This window comes from Zalophus californianus, chromosome 15 (assembly GCF_009762305.2).
Source record: "Zalophus californianus isolate mZalCal1 chromosome 15, mZalCal1.pri.v2, whole genome shotgun sequence".
Taxonomy (NCBI): domain Eukaryota; kingdom Metazoa; phylum Chordata; class Mammalia; order Carnivora; family Otariidae; genus Zalophus; species Zalophus californianus.
Genome location: NC_045609.1, coordinates 3,432,431 through 3,447,586, shown reverse-complemented (window position 1 = coordinate 3,447,586; position 15,156 = coordinate 3,432,431). Strand labels below are relative to the sequence as shown.

The window sequence follows — 15,156 nt, the reverse complement described above, 5'->3', positions numbered from 1 at the left end:
TCTCCGTGGGAGGACAGGAGCCTAAGGTCCATAGGAGGCTTGCTCCAAGGTGTGAAACTATCTCCCATCCTTGAAGTACAACACAATGTTACTTCTCCTTCGAGAAGGCCACTTAGCAAACACAGTTGGCTCTTGATTCCTCTACCCCACGCCCACCCAGCTCTGTCTTTGATTTTTGATGATGTTTTAAGCAATGCAGATAAATTTTAAGGGTGCCTTGGTGGCTCAGTCATTAAGCGTCTGCCTTCGGCTCATGTCATGATCGCAGGGTCCTGGGGTCAGAGTCCCACATTACGCTCCTTGCTCAGCAGGGAGTCTGCTTCTCCCTCTCCCTTTGCCCCTCCCTGACTCATGTTCTCACTCGCACGCTTTCTCTCTCTCTCTCTCTCTCTCTCTCGCTCACTTCTCTCAAATAAATAAATAAATCTTTTTTTAAGAAAAACTTTAGATAAATTTTGGTTATTTCTAAAAACAAACAACAACAAACAAACAAAACCCCCCAAATCCTCAGAAAAATAAAATGGAGAAAAAAGGAAGAGAGGAAAACCTGGCAGGTCTGCTGCACTTTTAACAGAGAAATGTTTAATGGCTCACACAAGCCTTTCTGTTATCAAGTATTTTGAGACCAGCACTGCTGGTCCTCAGGGAGTGCACTGTTGTCACTGAAATAACCTAGTTTTCTGAGCTTCTAGATGATAACTGTTTTATTTTCCTTCTTCATTCTTTGGGACTCTAAACTACAGTTTCTAGGAAGAGTGCCCTTGCAGCAATTATGGCAATTATCTGTTCAACTTCCTCTCTTTCCCAGGAGACACTGTATTGCCAAGAAAGCAGGGATTTTGTTTTGTTTTTTTCCTTGTTTGGTTTTTTCCCAGTTTTACTGAGATATAATTGACATACAGCACTGCATGAGTTTAGGGTGTGCAATATAATGATTTGACATACATATACGTGAAAGGATTTTTACAATACGTTTAGTTAGCATCTATCATCTCATACAGGCACAGAAAAAAAAGAAAAAAAATTTCTTGTGAGGAGAACTTCCATCTGGACTCTTAGCAATGCTCGAGCCCTTCTTTCGGTGGACTTGAGCTCAGACTGCATTCCTGGTCCTTCTTATTGAAACAGGAAGGTCATCCTTCCTCAGCTGGCTCAGTACTTTTCGCTTTGAGGATACATTGTTACCATGATCCCTACTGCAGATTCATCGGATTCATTGCTAGTTTGTGATGTGCGTTTTCCATCCCAGGATCCCATCCGGGACTCTGCCTACATGTAGCCATCACGTTTTCTCAGGCTCCTTTTGGCTCTGAAACTTTCTCCAACTTCCCTTGTTTTTGGCTACCTTGATAATGTTGAGTACTAGTCAGGCATTTTGTAGAGTGTTTTTCAGTGGGGACTTTGATGTTTGTCTCAAGATCAGACGGGGGTGATGCATTTTGGGGAGGAAGACCATAGAGGTCCAGTGTCCTGTCTGCACATCATATCAAGAGTATATATTATCAACACAACTCATCCTTTATGCTAACCTTGATCACCTGGTTGAGATTGTGTTCATGATATTTCCCCATTGTCAATTTGCTCTCTTTTTTTTCCCTTTTCATTTCCTTAGGGAGAAAACCACTATGTGCAGCCCATGTTCAAGAGTAGAAGTGATTTCATTACATTACATTTCATTTACATTGATTATATTTATCTAAAGAGAGTTCAGCAGGAGGGCACAAGGAAAAAGCATCGGACCCCAGTCATCTCTGTCCAGAACATCCACTGTGAGAGTGGTGGTGGTTTGTCATTCATTATGGTGGAATCTAGAGTGTCTTTACTTTCATAGCATTTAGTTATTTTGAAAACTTATTCCATTTTTTCTGTCTCCTTAAAATTCTATTTGTTACAACTCCAAAAAGTAATTATACTTACATACATATTCATAGCAGCACTATTCACCAAGGCCAAAAGTTGGCAGCAGTCAAAATATCCACCAATGAATGAATGGGTAGACAAATTCTGTTGTATAAATGTATATATAAACATACAAATATATATATTTGGGATACACACACACAATGGTGCAGCCACGAGAAGGAACAAAGTACTGACATACACTACAACATGGATAAACATTGCATACATCAACGCAAAGTGAAAAACACCAGATAGAAAAGGTTTCATGTTTACGTGAAACATCCAGAATAGGTAAATCCACCCAGATTGGTGACTGACAGGGGCTGAGAGGGCAGGGGTGGGGTAGGAAGGCTTGAGGAGTGTGAGGCTTCTTTTTGCACTTGATCTTAAGGCCGAGAAGTGATGTGAGGCTTCTTTTTGGCATGAAATGTTTGGGAAATGGATAGAGATGGCAGAAACACAACAGCATCAATGTGCCAAATGCCACTGAACTGTTCACTTTACAGTGGCTAATTTTATGGGATGTGCATTCACCTGATTTTTTTTTTTTTTAAGTAATATACTTGGTTACCAGTGGGGATGGGGGGTGGGGGAAACAGGTGATGGGGATGAAGGAGGGCACTTGTGAGGAGCACTGCATGTTAAGAAAGTAATATATGAATGGAATGACATTTTATTTTATGTTGCTTAGTGTTTTCCTGTGTGACATTTACCAGACATTGATATTTGCTTACCAGTTAAAAATGCTTCTCTCAAGCTTTGTGCACAACTCTGCATTTCAGTTATGTTCTTTCCCAATCTCGTTGCTCAAGAAAGGTTGTAAGGAAGGGTTCTAGGGTAAAATCTCAGAAGGCAGAAAAATCTCTGGTGGAACTTTGCCTATGTAACCATTCAGGAATACGATAACTCTGTGACTCCAGCTTCTCTAGTGTTTAGAACCATTATAAGATAGACTGTGGTCAAATCGTGGGGAAAAATGTTTAAATTTCCAGAGTGTGAAGACCACTAAGAGTTTCAGAGTTGATATAAAGACTATTTTAATGATATTTGAGATTGAACACATACAGAAAGAAGCCTTTTATCTCACTAACAAACAGAAACTTCTGGAAACGAGGATGCCATGAATGGTTATGGCCATCGGGAAAACAAAACAAACCAAACTAGCAAACAGTAACTCCTACATGAACACACATTATCACAACATTCTTATCTCCTGCTCATTCTCATTAGAAACCCATGTGTTCCCACAGAAACCTCTTCTCCCTGCTTCCCCAGAAAGGTAGGCTGCAGACCCTGATCCTTAGCACTTCAGGGAGCCATTCCTGCTTGCCCCATATGCATGTGAAGGATTTTGCCCTGTTACTCTGTCTTTTGTCAGGGCAATCAGCAAGTCCCTAATTAGTACATGGAAGAGCATGGAGGAAAATATAATCCCCCCTCCTCAAAAAAGGGGAAACTGTAATTGAGATTAATGACTACAAATTAGAGTAATAATTATGATTGGCTGAATTTATAGGGTATAGAGATTTTTAAGAAGTCCTTCTTTAATTGCTGTAAATTTTCCCTGTCTGTTCATTATATTCACAACAGTTGAAAGTACAGTAAGAACACTAAATGACACATGAGATAATTTTGGTGGTCCACAAGTTAGCCTTTAAAATTATACTGTTTAGGGGCGCCTGGGTGGCTCAGTTCTTAAGCCACTGCCTTTGGCTCAGGTCATGAGTCCCAGGGTCCTGGGATCGAGCTCCGCATCGGGCTCCCTGCTCCACGGGAGGCCTGCTTCTCCCTCTCCCACTCCCCCTGCTGGTGTTCTCTCTCTCGCTGTGTCTCTCTCTGTCAAATAAATAAATAAATTCTTTAAAAATTATACCATTTACATGTATGAAATTTGAGTACATATAGAAAAATCATTTTTTATTGAAGTCATATTAGTTTCAGACGTACAATATAGTGATTCAACATGTAATGTTATGCTGTGCTAACCACAAGTATAGCTACATCTGCATTCACACAGCACTATTAAAATATCACTGATGGATTTCCTATGCTTTGCTTTTTATTTCCATGGCTTATTAATGCCCTAACAAGAAACCGATATCTCTCACTCCCCTTCACCCTTTTGCCCATCTTCCACCCTTCTCCCTCCCCGCCCCCCGGCAACAACCATTTTGTTGAAAAATCTTAATTTGGCATAAATTCATGGATTTATTTTAAATTTTAAAAACTACAACTGGCTTATCAAACCTACCATTTTAAAATTATGATTGCTTGGGATGAAGTCTTTCAAAAGACCAAATCAACCTAAGTTTATAAAAAATATTAGATAAAGAACATTTTACGTGGTTTGGATGTGGCGAAATGTTTTAACACTCAGAAGCAGTATTTCTACACTTGTATGCCACACATGCTTGCCCCTCATATGCCATCACCACGTCACTGCAGTAGACAGAGTGGAGTATTTATCCAAACTCTCTCCTTCAGTCTGTCGGCAATGAATCTCACTGTTCTCTACCTCTTTGGGTCATTGTCCATCATATGGGTACAAGTGAATAAGGGCGGGTGTATGTATCATTCCCAAAATACATAATGTAGACTTTTATCTCATATTGTCACCAGCTAGACCCCAGGACCTCACCTTGACTGTCCACCTGCCTGTACTCACCAACCTTTGTCCCAGAACCACTGAACTTGTCACCAGCTAGGCCCCAGGACCCGACCTTGACTGCCCACCTGCCTGTACTCACCACCTTGGTCCCAGCTAGGCCCCAGGACCCGACCTTGACTGCCCACCTGCCTGTGCTCACCACCTTGGTCCCGCATTTTCCCCTGCGCTCTTCTCTCCAGCTTACCTCTTAACTCAGACAAAGGGAAAGCAAAACCTCCCCTCACATGAGCAACTTCCCTGAGAGGTCCTGGAGCCAAGACCACCCTGGCCAGTTTAAGCTTAATCCCCGACGCGTGCCTGTGCAGATGGACCACAGCATGACCTCTAGAATGACTGATGACCACATTTACCTCATTATAATACTAACATCTCTGCCCAAGGAGGAACTCGAGCCTCATTTACACAGTATACAATGTGTGTCTAGGTTGGTTTCTTTAAGGTGCATGCGTGACCTCATGCCTGCCTCTACATATGATGACAAGGCTCCCCTATCATCCCCTATTCACCTAACCCTAAATAAAAGGAAGGTATCCACCCTTGCTTGGGGCATCATGGTTTTAGAAGTCATTCCCCATGATCTCCTTATTTGCTGCAAATAAAGTTTTCTTTGTGTGACCACTCATGTGGTGCAGATTCTGACTCACCAAGGAGTTGACTCACGTGGGTTCAGTTACAATATTGAGAAAAGATACTGCTTACAAAAAGTGTTGATCTATAAAATATGAATTTTTACTTGGGAACAAAATACTAAAGAAGCTACTGTCAGGGAAGAAAAATAATTTCTCTCCACCCTTCTAGCTTCTTGGCTGAGACCTCATGCAATAAAAACAGATTAGCAGGAAAAAAGCCCAAGCAATTTAATGATATGTACACCTACCGTATAGACACAGATAGCAGGAAAACTGAGTAACTCCCCCAAATGGCCAAAGCTATCACCTTAAACACCAACTCCAGCTAAAGACTAAAGACCATGTGGGGGTGGGGGAGAGCCAGGTTTTCAGGCAAAACACAGTCAACACGGGAGTCGCTGTCTTGCAGGTGGACGTCCAGACCCTCCCCACAGATGGGAGCTTGTCCAGATTCAGTCATTCTCGTCTTCCTGGTGGGAGAGGGATGCCCTTGCAGGTGGAGACTTCCCGTCTAAGTGCAAAGTGCTCTTCCAACAGGGAAGTGTTTCTACATGGTTTTCAGAGCTCCTCTGTTGTTTGCGGGTTTGAAAACATAATCAGCCTAAAATAATCCTTATGCCAGGAAGGTCTATTTTGGGGTGATGCATACTGCTCCTCTTCATTTCTATAAACAGACAGGTAGCACTGAAAAGATACCAGCTGCCTCTCTACACATGTGGAGCCTCCCCACGATTTGTCGTTAAAATGTATTATAAAACATAAGGAAAAATGTAAGTAGGTCTCCTGAACAATGCTCTCGTTTAAGCCCATGGCAAGCCTTAGTACTTCTCCTAGTTTATTTTTTTTATTTTTTTTAAAGATTTTATTTATTTATTTGAGAGAGAGAGAATGAAAGAGAGCACGAGAGGGAAGAGGGTCAGAGGGAGAAGCAGACTCCCCCGCCGAGCAGGGAGCCCGATGCAGGACTCGATCCCGGGACTCCAGGATCATGACCTGAGCCGAAGGCAGTCGCTTAACCAACTGAGCCACCCAGGCGCCCAGTACTTCTCCTAGTTTAGAACCAAATTTGATCTAAAAAATTCCTCTAAAACATAGTCCCTGGCAATTCAAACAAAAACCAAAATGAAAAGAACCTTTTGCTCTTTCTAGTAAAATGTTACTGCTCAAGACTGTTCTAGATAAAAGAAATACCATTCTAAATTGGGAGTGGTATAAATAAAACATAATTACTTGCATGAATGTGTTATGTGATTTCCTGAAGTCTATATTTCCATTCAATGCTATGTGAGAATCCAAAACATATTAAAAACTACTCCCCAAATTCCTTTCTCCCATTTTCATTCCTCATTTCTCTTATTTCCTTTATGAGATTAAGATATTTTTCATTATAAAATATTTAAAAATAAGACAATATTTCATTGATTTAGAAACTATAGCTATAACTGGCAAGCAAGAATATATCTCTTAAATGTTATTCAAGTTTGTTTACTTTGTATTTTCCCAATGTGTATTATTCTTTCACATGTCATTTACACTTTTGCTAACATTACACGAAACCTTTAATTAGATGCCCTAAAAACAAGTCACCATTTAATGATTGTGAGTTTAGCTGTGCAAGGAATTGCAGGTGATACAAAGAACAATCCAGCGTCAAAGCGGAAATGCAGGAATTTACAAGCACACGTGTATCTTCAACATTGAATTAAGAAAGCCATAAGAAATATTCAGGAAAGTGTGAGATGTGCCCCAGCTGGAACGTTGTCAGTGTTTCACGGGAAAGCCACACTGACATGGTCCTGGAACCCTCAGCATCTTTGTTCAAAGCCTCCAATCCTCTGGCCCCAGATGATGGCAACACGATGTACAACTCTTTGGAATCATATTATAACATATGCTGGCATAGCAGAGACACCCGCTGTCTTTGAATGAGTTATTTACTAAATAAGTAGAAATTTTCATCAATACATTGCAAGTAAGGAAGAACTAATTTCTTTTTAAGCACAGAGAACTTCAAAGATATTTACTTTTAGAAATAGCTCGGAGATAATTAATTCATTGTCACAATCCGCACTTTTTACCAAGCGCATTTTTTATAAATTTCAAATATTTACACTATGACAATGTTAAGGCAATAAAACACCTCTGTCAGATGGTAAGTGAGGCTTCAATCCCTTTATCCCAATCAAAAGGCTTTCTTGATGTAAAATGGTTTAATTGCCCACTATTCTTTGATCAAACGAGATAAATGCTAATTTCTAATTCACTCAGTACCTGCTCTTATTTAGAAGAGTATTAAGTTAAATATTGGTTGGTTGGAGTGGGGCCAGGAATGATGTGGACTACCCAATACTATGAAATTACATTAATCTCGGTTTTAAAGTGAGTGTGGAACAGGCGTGCTGATCTTCTGATTTCTTGTTGAGCCATAGGAACCTCAAATAGAGACTTCCAACATTTACATACTCAGTATTCAAGTGGTTTGCAGATCAAAAAAAAAAAAAAAAAAGGCTAGAAGCACCTACTAGACTGACTCATTGATACATATATTAAAGACCCTCTCCTTACCTTATCAGGTATTTGCAATAGAGAAAGAAAAAAAATTGCAACATATTTAGAGTTGCCCTGAGTCTTCTAACCCTGACTCAGTCACTGAAGACCAGGGAGGTGTTTGTCTTGCTTCTGTCCACCGATGACAGATGGGATATGACTGACTGAAAATTTAAAACTTATCCTAGAGTAACTTGATTCTGTTAGATTCCTTTATGCAAATGAGAAAAAAGAAGCAACAAGATTGTGTAGGTCTAAACCATTTTAGAAGTGAGTTCTTTTTTCTTGAAAGTGTTTTTTTGTTTGTTTGAAATGCTTACTTAATTTTCCTTAATTTTCCTGCATACTAGTAGATAGAAGAGCATGATATTTTACATCTCCACATGCTTATGTGTCTTTATGACTGGAACATTTTATGTTTGTTAGCCGCCAAGTATCATCTTCCTAGTTCACTCTTATTTCCCAGAATACACCCAGGAAATAGGCAAAGCTACAAACAATGGGTGTACAGTTTAGGACTTACTCCACAATTAGTAGGAAGTAGAGGTGAGGGAAGGTCAGAGTGGGGGCTAGTTTTGAAAAGTTATTTACATAAATTGATATCCGAAAGTGTACAAAGTGATTTTCTTTTACATCCAAGCCCATATAATTATAATGTTTACACACTGTTCTGAATATTCATAGTATTAAAAGAAAAGACAGAGATAAGAAAGAAATAGTATTTTTAGGAATTATATAATATCTTATTATGAAAGACAGCTAGTGTTCCTATTCTAGATTTTTGATATTTGAGAAAATATTAAATTTGCCCTGTTACTGATAAGGTAACTTAGAAATTACTCTGGCTATGATTCTAAATTAAATGTAAAGTTTTTCTTTCTGACAATCAAGAGCTCTTGAGTACCTAAGAATACTTAGTATTTCCGTCAGGATAATGCTAATACAAAAGAGAGCTGGTTTTGAATAATATCTATGTATAAAAAGATGAGTTTGATTCCTTTGTGATTTAGGGTAATATATAAAAAATGGAGCTTGTGGTACAGACTATATTGGACATTTCAATAAAAAGAAAACCCACTGATCTCTGGGTATCCCTGAACTTTCATTGTTAGATTTCTTTTCCTTCTGTTTTCTAGAAATAATGAGGGAATCATTGCATATTCATATTTAAAATGAACCATGGGTAATAATGTTGTAAATATTCTCAATAAAACGAGTGACAAGTTAACCAAAACTCTCCCGGCTTATTTAAGAGTAACAGCATGTCCACATGGATAAAAAGAAACTTCCTAATTATGTGAAATTTGAAGAGTTTCCTTTGCACATCAATCAAATCTTTGTACCATAAGTAAAGCCAGATCCAAATTGAGTGATTTCAGGAATTTATCATCAGAACTCTACCCTCTTAGATACCATCTACGTTATTTTTATTTATTTTTAAAGATTTTATTTATTTATTTGACAGAGAGAGCGGGAGAGAGCACAAGCAGGGGGAGTGAGAGGCAGAGGGAGAGGGAGAAACAGGCTCTCTGCTGAGCAGGGAGCCGGACCTGGGGCTCGACCCCAGGACCCCGGGATCATGACCTGAGCCGAAGGCAGCCGCTTAACTGACTGAGCCACCCAGGCGCCCTGATACCATCTACTTTAAAATCAAAATCAATCGCTCATATTTCCACTCTGGTTATGACTTCAAGAGAATAACGTAGGATTTAGTGTACATGATCTACACTGTACATTTACATACCATTGACAATAATAAAAAACCCCAAAGAATATAAAAATATAATTAGAAACATATAACAATCTGTGGATTTCATGATTCTATATAAATATAAAAAATAAATTATATAGATGAAGGGGTTCAGGACTCCCCCCCCATAAATGTACAATTTTGGCATACTGTGAGCTGAAGGCACCTGAGACTGTGCAGGCTCAAGATAAATTCTGTCTTTCTCTTAACCATAGAGAAGAACCTAAATTGGGGTCTTTCCCAGAATAAAGGTTATGAACAGAGATAAATTTTATCTGAGTGACCCGTCTGTATGGTAGGGCAAACCTCTAATTATCAGACATATGCTTTTCTTATCACCCTGTGAAGTGCATCGCTTTTCTCTGAAGCCCCAGACCCCAGCCCCTTCTCCTCAATTCGGGATGACACAGAGACCTCATCCTGCCTGACTGCCTTTGGAATTTCCACATCTGTGTGGATTCCTCATACGTCCACCTATTACATTTGAGTTTTTTTCTGTGACTCTGTCTCATGTCAATTTGATCCTGAGTCCAGCTACAAGGACCTTTGGAGAGGACAGGGAACCATCTCTCTGAGAGAAGAAGCTCTGATTTGTAGCATTTGTCACTTTCCATACTCTAGGCTCTATCACCATGACCACAAAGGTGAGGTCATTGAACTTGGAGCTGGGAAGAGACCCACAATCGGTCCTGAAGCAAGTATGAGTCAGCTTTTCAGTTCCAACAACCCACTTTTTTAAGTAAATTATGTGTCTAAGATGTAGAGGCAATGAAGAATTCTTTACCATTTGTTGGGGGAGAGTGATGTGCTGTAAAACTTTGGAAAATAATATGGCACTTTTTAGTAAGATTAAAAGTATATATATGCCTCTACATGTGTAAAACACATAATTTTCTCATAGTAATTCCATTTTTAAATTATCCATTTTTTAAAAGATTTTGTTTATTTATTGGAGAGAGAGTATGTGAGTAGTGGGGGAGAGGCAAAGGGAGAGAGAGAATCTTAAGCAGATTCCCAGCTGAGCGAGGAGCCAGACGCAAGGCTCCATCCCAGGACCCTGAGATCATGACCTAAGTCCAAATCAAGAGTGAGACGCTTACGCTTAACCGACTGAGTCACCCAGGAGCCCCTCAATGATCCATTTTTGAACTATGAAGTGCCAGTAGTTAAGTAGTTTATAGAATACTGTAACAATATGAGAATATATTCCAAGCATTCGTCTTAAGTATATTTTTGGTTGCTAACTTGCTAATCTTCACAAGAAGTCTATGTGGTGTGTTTTATTAATATCGTCATTTTACTAGGTAGGAAACTGAGGTACAACATCTGCCCAGAGTCACCCAGCTAGTCAACGGCAGCACTGGCATTTAAATCCAGGTAATGGTGGTTCGAGAATTCATGCTTTGGCCACAATATTGCACTCACTGCCTCTCATGAGAGTCATGAGGGTAGATATCATTCCATGCCAAAAAACAAAAAATGGAAAGTATAGTTGGATAAATTATAATGCATCCTAATTTTGGTATATTCTAAAATCATTAAAGGATATTGCTCTGAAAATTTTTAAAAACACCAAAAAGCTTCTAATCTCCCATATTTAAGATTCACATTTTATACCATCTAAGTTTATAATAAAAATTGTTACAGATAAATTAACCTTTTCTTTAATTTCTTGCCAATTCCATCCCTTCCTTTCGATGATTCATGCATATCCTTCTATTTCACAATTTAATCCCTGAAATGTTGAAAATTTAACACTCCCTCCCTCACTTATGGGCAGTCTAGCAAAGTGCATACAAATTGTTCCAGATGTCTTTATAAATATTTTAAATTAAATAGCAACTCAGATGTTTTACCTTGAGTTTCTCTAAAAAAAAAAAAACACCTCATTTTAAACAGCACAATAAAAACTAGTTTTCAGATACATTCCAGAGCAATCTTACTTTTCCCTACATTTTATTAGAGATTCTGAGTCAAGCAAGGGAAACTGTATTTTTTCTTCTCATTTTCACTTTCATGGAAATAATCTATAAAAAGAAAGATTTCAGGGTTTTGAGGAACTCAAATCTACTCAATCTACTGAGAGGCCAGTAGATTTTACTTTTTTTTTTTATATCTGCTGTCTGTCTCCACTTTAGCCTCTACCCCTGGACACCAAGATAATCAATTGAAAAACAACCAACTGGAGAATTTTGAATGTAAATCTAGAAATTTGGCTTCAAAAATTAGATTTCTACCTATGTATCTATATCTACTACCTACCTACTATATATAACAGAAAAATTTATATATATTATATGTGTTAATAAAATAAATATATTTATATATAAGTAAACATATTTATATATTATAAATATATAAAATGATATTAATATAAATATACACAGACAAAATGCCCCCCCCCATTTCTGGCAAAATATCTTTTGGGCAAAAATGCCACTGAATGACACCTTGTTGCATATAAACTGGTTCAGAAGAGCGGACGGAGGGTGGTTTCCTTTTGCCCCTCCCTGCGGTCTTCCTGTTCTGCCCCATGAGTAGGATGACAATGTTAGGAATCCTTAAAAGCAGAGGTTGGCTTCAGAGTCTAATAACCTTTTCAGAGCACGATCCTGTCGCTTGCTATGGACCTCTGTCAGTACCGGAAGCTATCTGTAGCCAGACCTATCAGTTGTTGGCTGAAATACTAGCCCCGCTCTTCTTGTTAACAAACCCTTCTCCCCTCTTCTCCTTCCCTCTTCCTCCTCCCCCTTCTCCTGGCCTAGGCCCCCAGGGTTACCAGTGTGTCCAGCTCCAGGAGATGCAGAGAACTTGGTGTCATCCAGAGGTGACTACCTCCTTCCCCTTTGCTACATACAATCTTCCTCAACCTCCCTTCTCTACGCTGCCTCCTGAGATCCCAGGCTGGGGGGGGGGGGGGGCGGCGCTGGATGGGAGAGGACTCGGGAAGAGTTTCCTCGAAGACAAAGGAGGAATAAACAAACATAAGAAGAGTCCTAGTTCTGCCCTTTTCTCCACCTGCTTACCTTCAGACTTGAAATGCATTTGTGATGCTTATGGCTGTGGAATTCATTAGCCCCTGACAAATGAGGCATTGGAAAAATAACCAAATTTCAGGAACGGGGCACAACGTAAGGAGAGAAGTAACCTGAGTCCTTGGTGATATACTTGGGCTGTCAAACCAACCCTTGATCCACATGAATTAGGGATTTTATTAAAATAATAAAAGTCCATGTTATGGGGCACCGGGGTGGCTCAGTCGGTTAAGCGACTGCGTTCGGCTCAGGTCATGATCCTGCAGTCCCGCATCGGGCTCCCTGCTCGGCGGGGAGTCTGCTTCTCCCTCTGACCCTCCACCCCCCCCCATGTGCTCTACCTCTCTCATTCTCTCTCTCTCAAATAAATAAAATTAAAAAAAAAGCCCATGTTATGTAAGACTGTTTTTCCGATGTTCTGTTCCTACTGTGCACACATCCTGGTTATGGTCCTAGTCACTGACACCTAGTGAGCAACTAACTATTCAAGAAATGGCAGCCATGGGGGAGAAGATTGCCGATTGGACAGTTTTTCTCTTCCTTTAGTGTACTCTGGAATCCCCTGGGGAGTTAATAAAAATGCAAGCATTCCACTTCTACCCTTTGAGTTTTTATTCAGAGGGTCTGAGGTTGGGTGCAGGAACCTGCACATTTAATATCCCCCCAAGGTGATTCTGCTGCTGACGTTCCAGGTACCACACTTGGAGCAATCCGTCAGTGTGAACTGACCGCAAACTATTGAAGAGTGGGTATGAGTGATTCAGGGGGAAGGAAACAGTGAGGAGAAAGAATCCCTCCTGCCCCCTTCCATCCCACTCCCCAACTAGAAGAATATAATATACAAATTACGCTGTGGACAGCCTACCCTGTCCAGCCCATAAACTACACCAAGAACTCTGAGAGCACTTATACATTTTGGGCACATTCTTTACTTCGTAAGTACCCCAGAGGGAAGCTAGGGAAATTGAATACTCACATTAGCTTGGATGATGACAAAGTACCGAGTCTTATCTTCATAGTTGAGCCTCTTCCTTAACACCACATTTCCAGTTAACATGAGGGGAATTTCGAAGGTGTCATTAGATGTCTGCAAATAGAGAAAGACATAGAATCAACTCCTTCGAATATAAGATGAATTACAGAATGTAGTGTTGCAACCTAGTCTTTTGACAGTTAGAGAGCATGCTTATCATCTGAAAATAGAATATTGCCTGTAAGCTTCATATTTAATACTCTCATCATTTTTTAAAGATGTATTTATTTATCTGAGAGAGCGAGAGAGAGGGAGAGAGAGGGAGGGAGGAGTAGAGGCAGAGAATCTCCAGCAGATTTCCCGCTGAGCACAGAACCAACTAGGGCTCTCTCCCAGGACCCTGGCATCATAACCTGAACTGAAACCAAGAGTCGGCCGCTTCACTGACTGAGTCACCCAGGCCCCCAGTACTCTCGTCATTTTTAAAAACTTTGCATGTCGATCAATGGGTTTCACCAGAGTCATTTTGATAATAACCACATAACTTATTTCCTGTGACAGTTTTTTGTATATTTTTAGGGTAACCCATCAATAGCCCTGGAATACTTCTAAATCAAAGTTGAGGTATCCGGAAATTTTCCCTGTTACCACTGTTTGTCTTATCAACAAAGAGCTCAAACATTGCAATTTGTGATTTCAATATAATATCCTTTTTTCAAGACTGGTGTCAGGGGAGGAGCAGGGCAATGGTGATTTGTACTTGGTTCTGGGAGCTCACGCATCATTATCCAGAGCACGTCATTCTTCTGACTGGGAAAAAAAAAAAAAAAAAAAGGCACTCCTGGCCTCTCCCCAAAGACAGGAAGAACCAGAACCTTTTGGAAACCAGCTTAAATGCTTTTGCTTTAAATGCAATCAGTTCAGTAGCTATTCATCCCTAAACTCATTCCTTATTTATTTTAGATAAAATTCAATGAAAAGGATGGCAAAAGAAGAGAAGAAAAAAAAAGAGAAGAGAAAAAAAGGAAAAAAAAAAGAAAAGAAAGCACAATTTTAACTATTCTGATTTTGCTCATGGGTTAAATAAAAGTGTGCTTTGTTTTAGTAATAAGCTTGCAACACTGGTAATTAAACTTCTATGATTTTGGATAGTACAAATGCCTGATTCTTCTCTATTCCACATCTAGTATAAATTGGATCTGTTTATACGGCATTCACAAATGATGACGATAATGCTGAACGTAATAGTAGGTGTGACAGATTCCTGAGGGGGCCCTGTCTACCCCCACTTCCTGATAGGCATCTCATGCCTTTGTGTAAAACCTCCCCTTGAGTGTGACTTGCTTCTAACCAAGGATACAGCATAGGCGATAAACTGTCACTCTTGTGGCTACATTGTGTCATGGATGACTCCATCTTGCAAACAGCCTGGGTCTAGACACTCTCCTTGCAGAACAGCCGAGGAACTCAGTGTGGTCTCTTAGAGGTGGGAGCAGCTTCTAGCCAACAGTCAGCAAGAAGCCAATGCCTTCTGTCTTAAAATCATAAAGAAATGAATTCTGACAGCAGTCTGAGTTTCTCTGGAAGGAAGTTCTTCCTTAGTTGAGCCTACATAGGAGAACTAATCTGGTCAACACCCAGACTGCAACCTT

The 15,156-nt window shown here is 39.8% G+C and overlaps 1 protein-coding gene across 1 annotated transcript in view; it reads right to left on the bottom strand.

Moving 5' to 3' along the window:
- Positions 1 to 15,156, bottom strand: part of PCDH15 (protocadherin related 15) — a 1,343,394-nt gene that overhangs the window by 475,487 nt on the left and 852,751 nt on the right. The window contains exon 9 of the mRNA XM_035724230.1: positions 13,508 to 13,618. Within this exon, the coding sequence (XP_035580123.1) occupies positions 13,508 to 13,618 (111 nt within the window). The remainder of the gene's footprint in view (positions 1 to 13,507; positions 13,619 to 15,156) is intronic.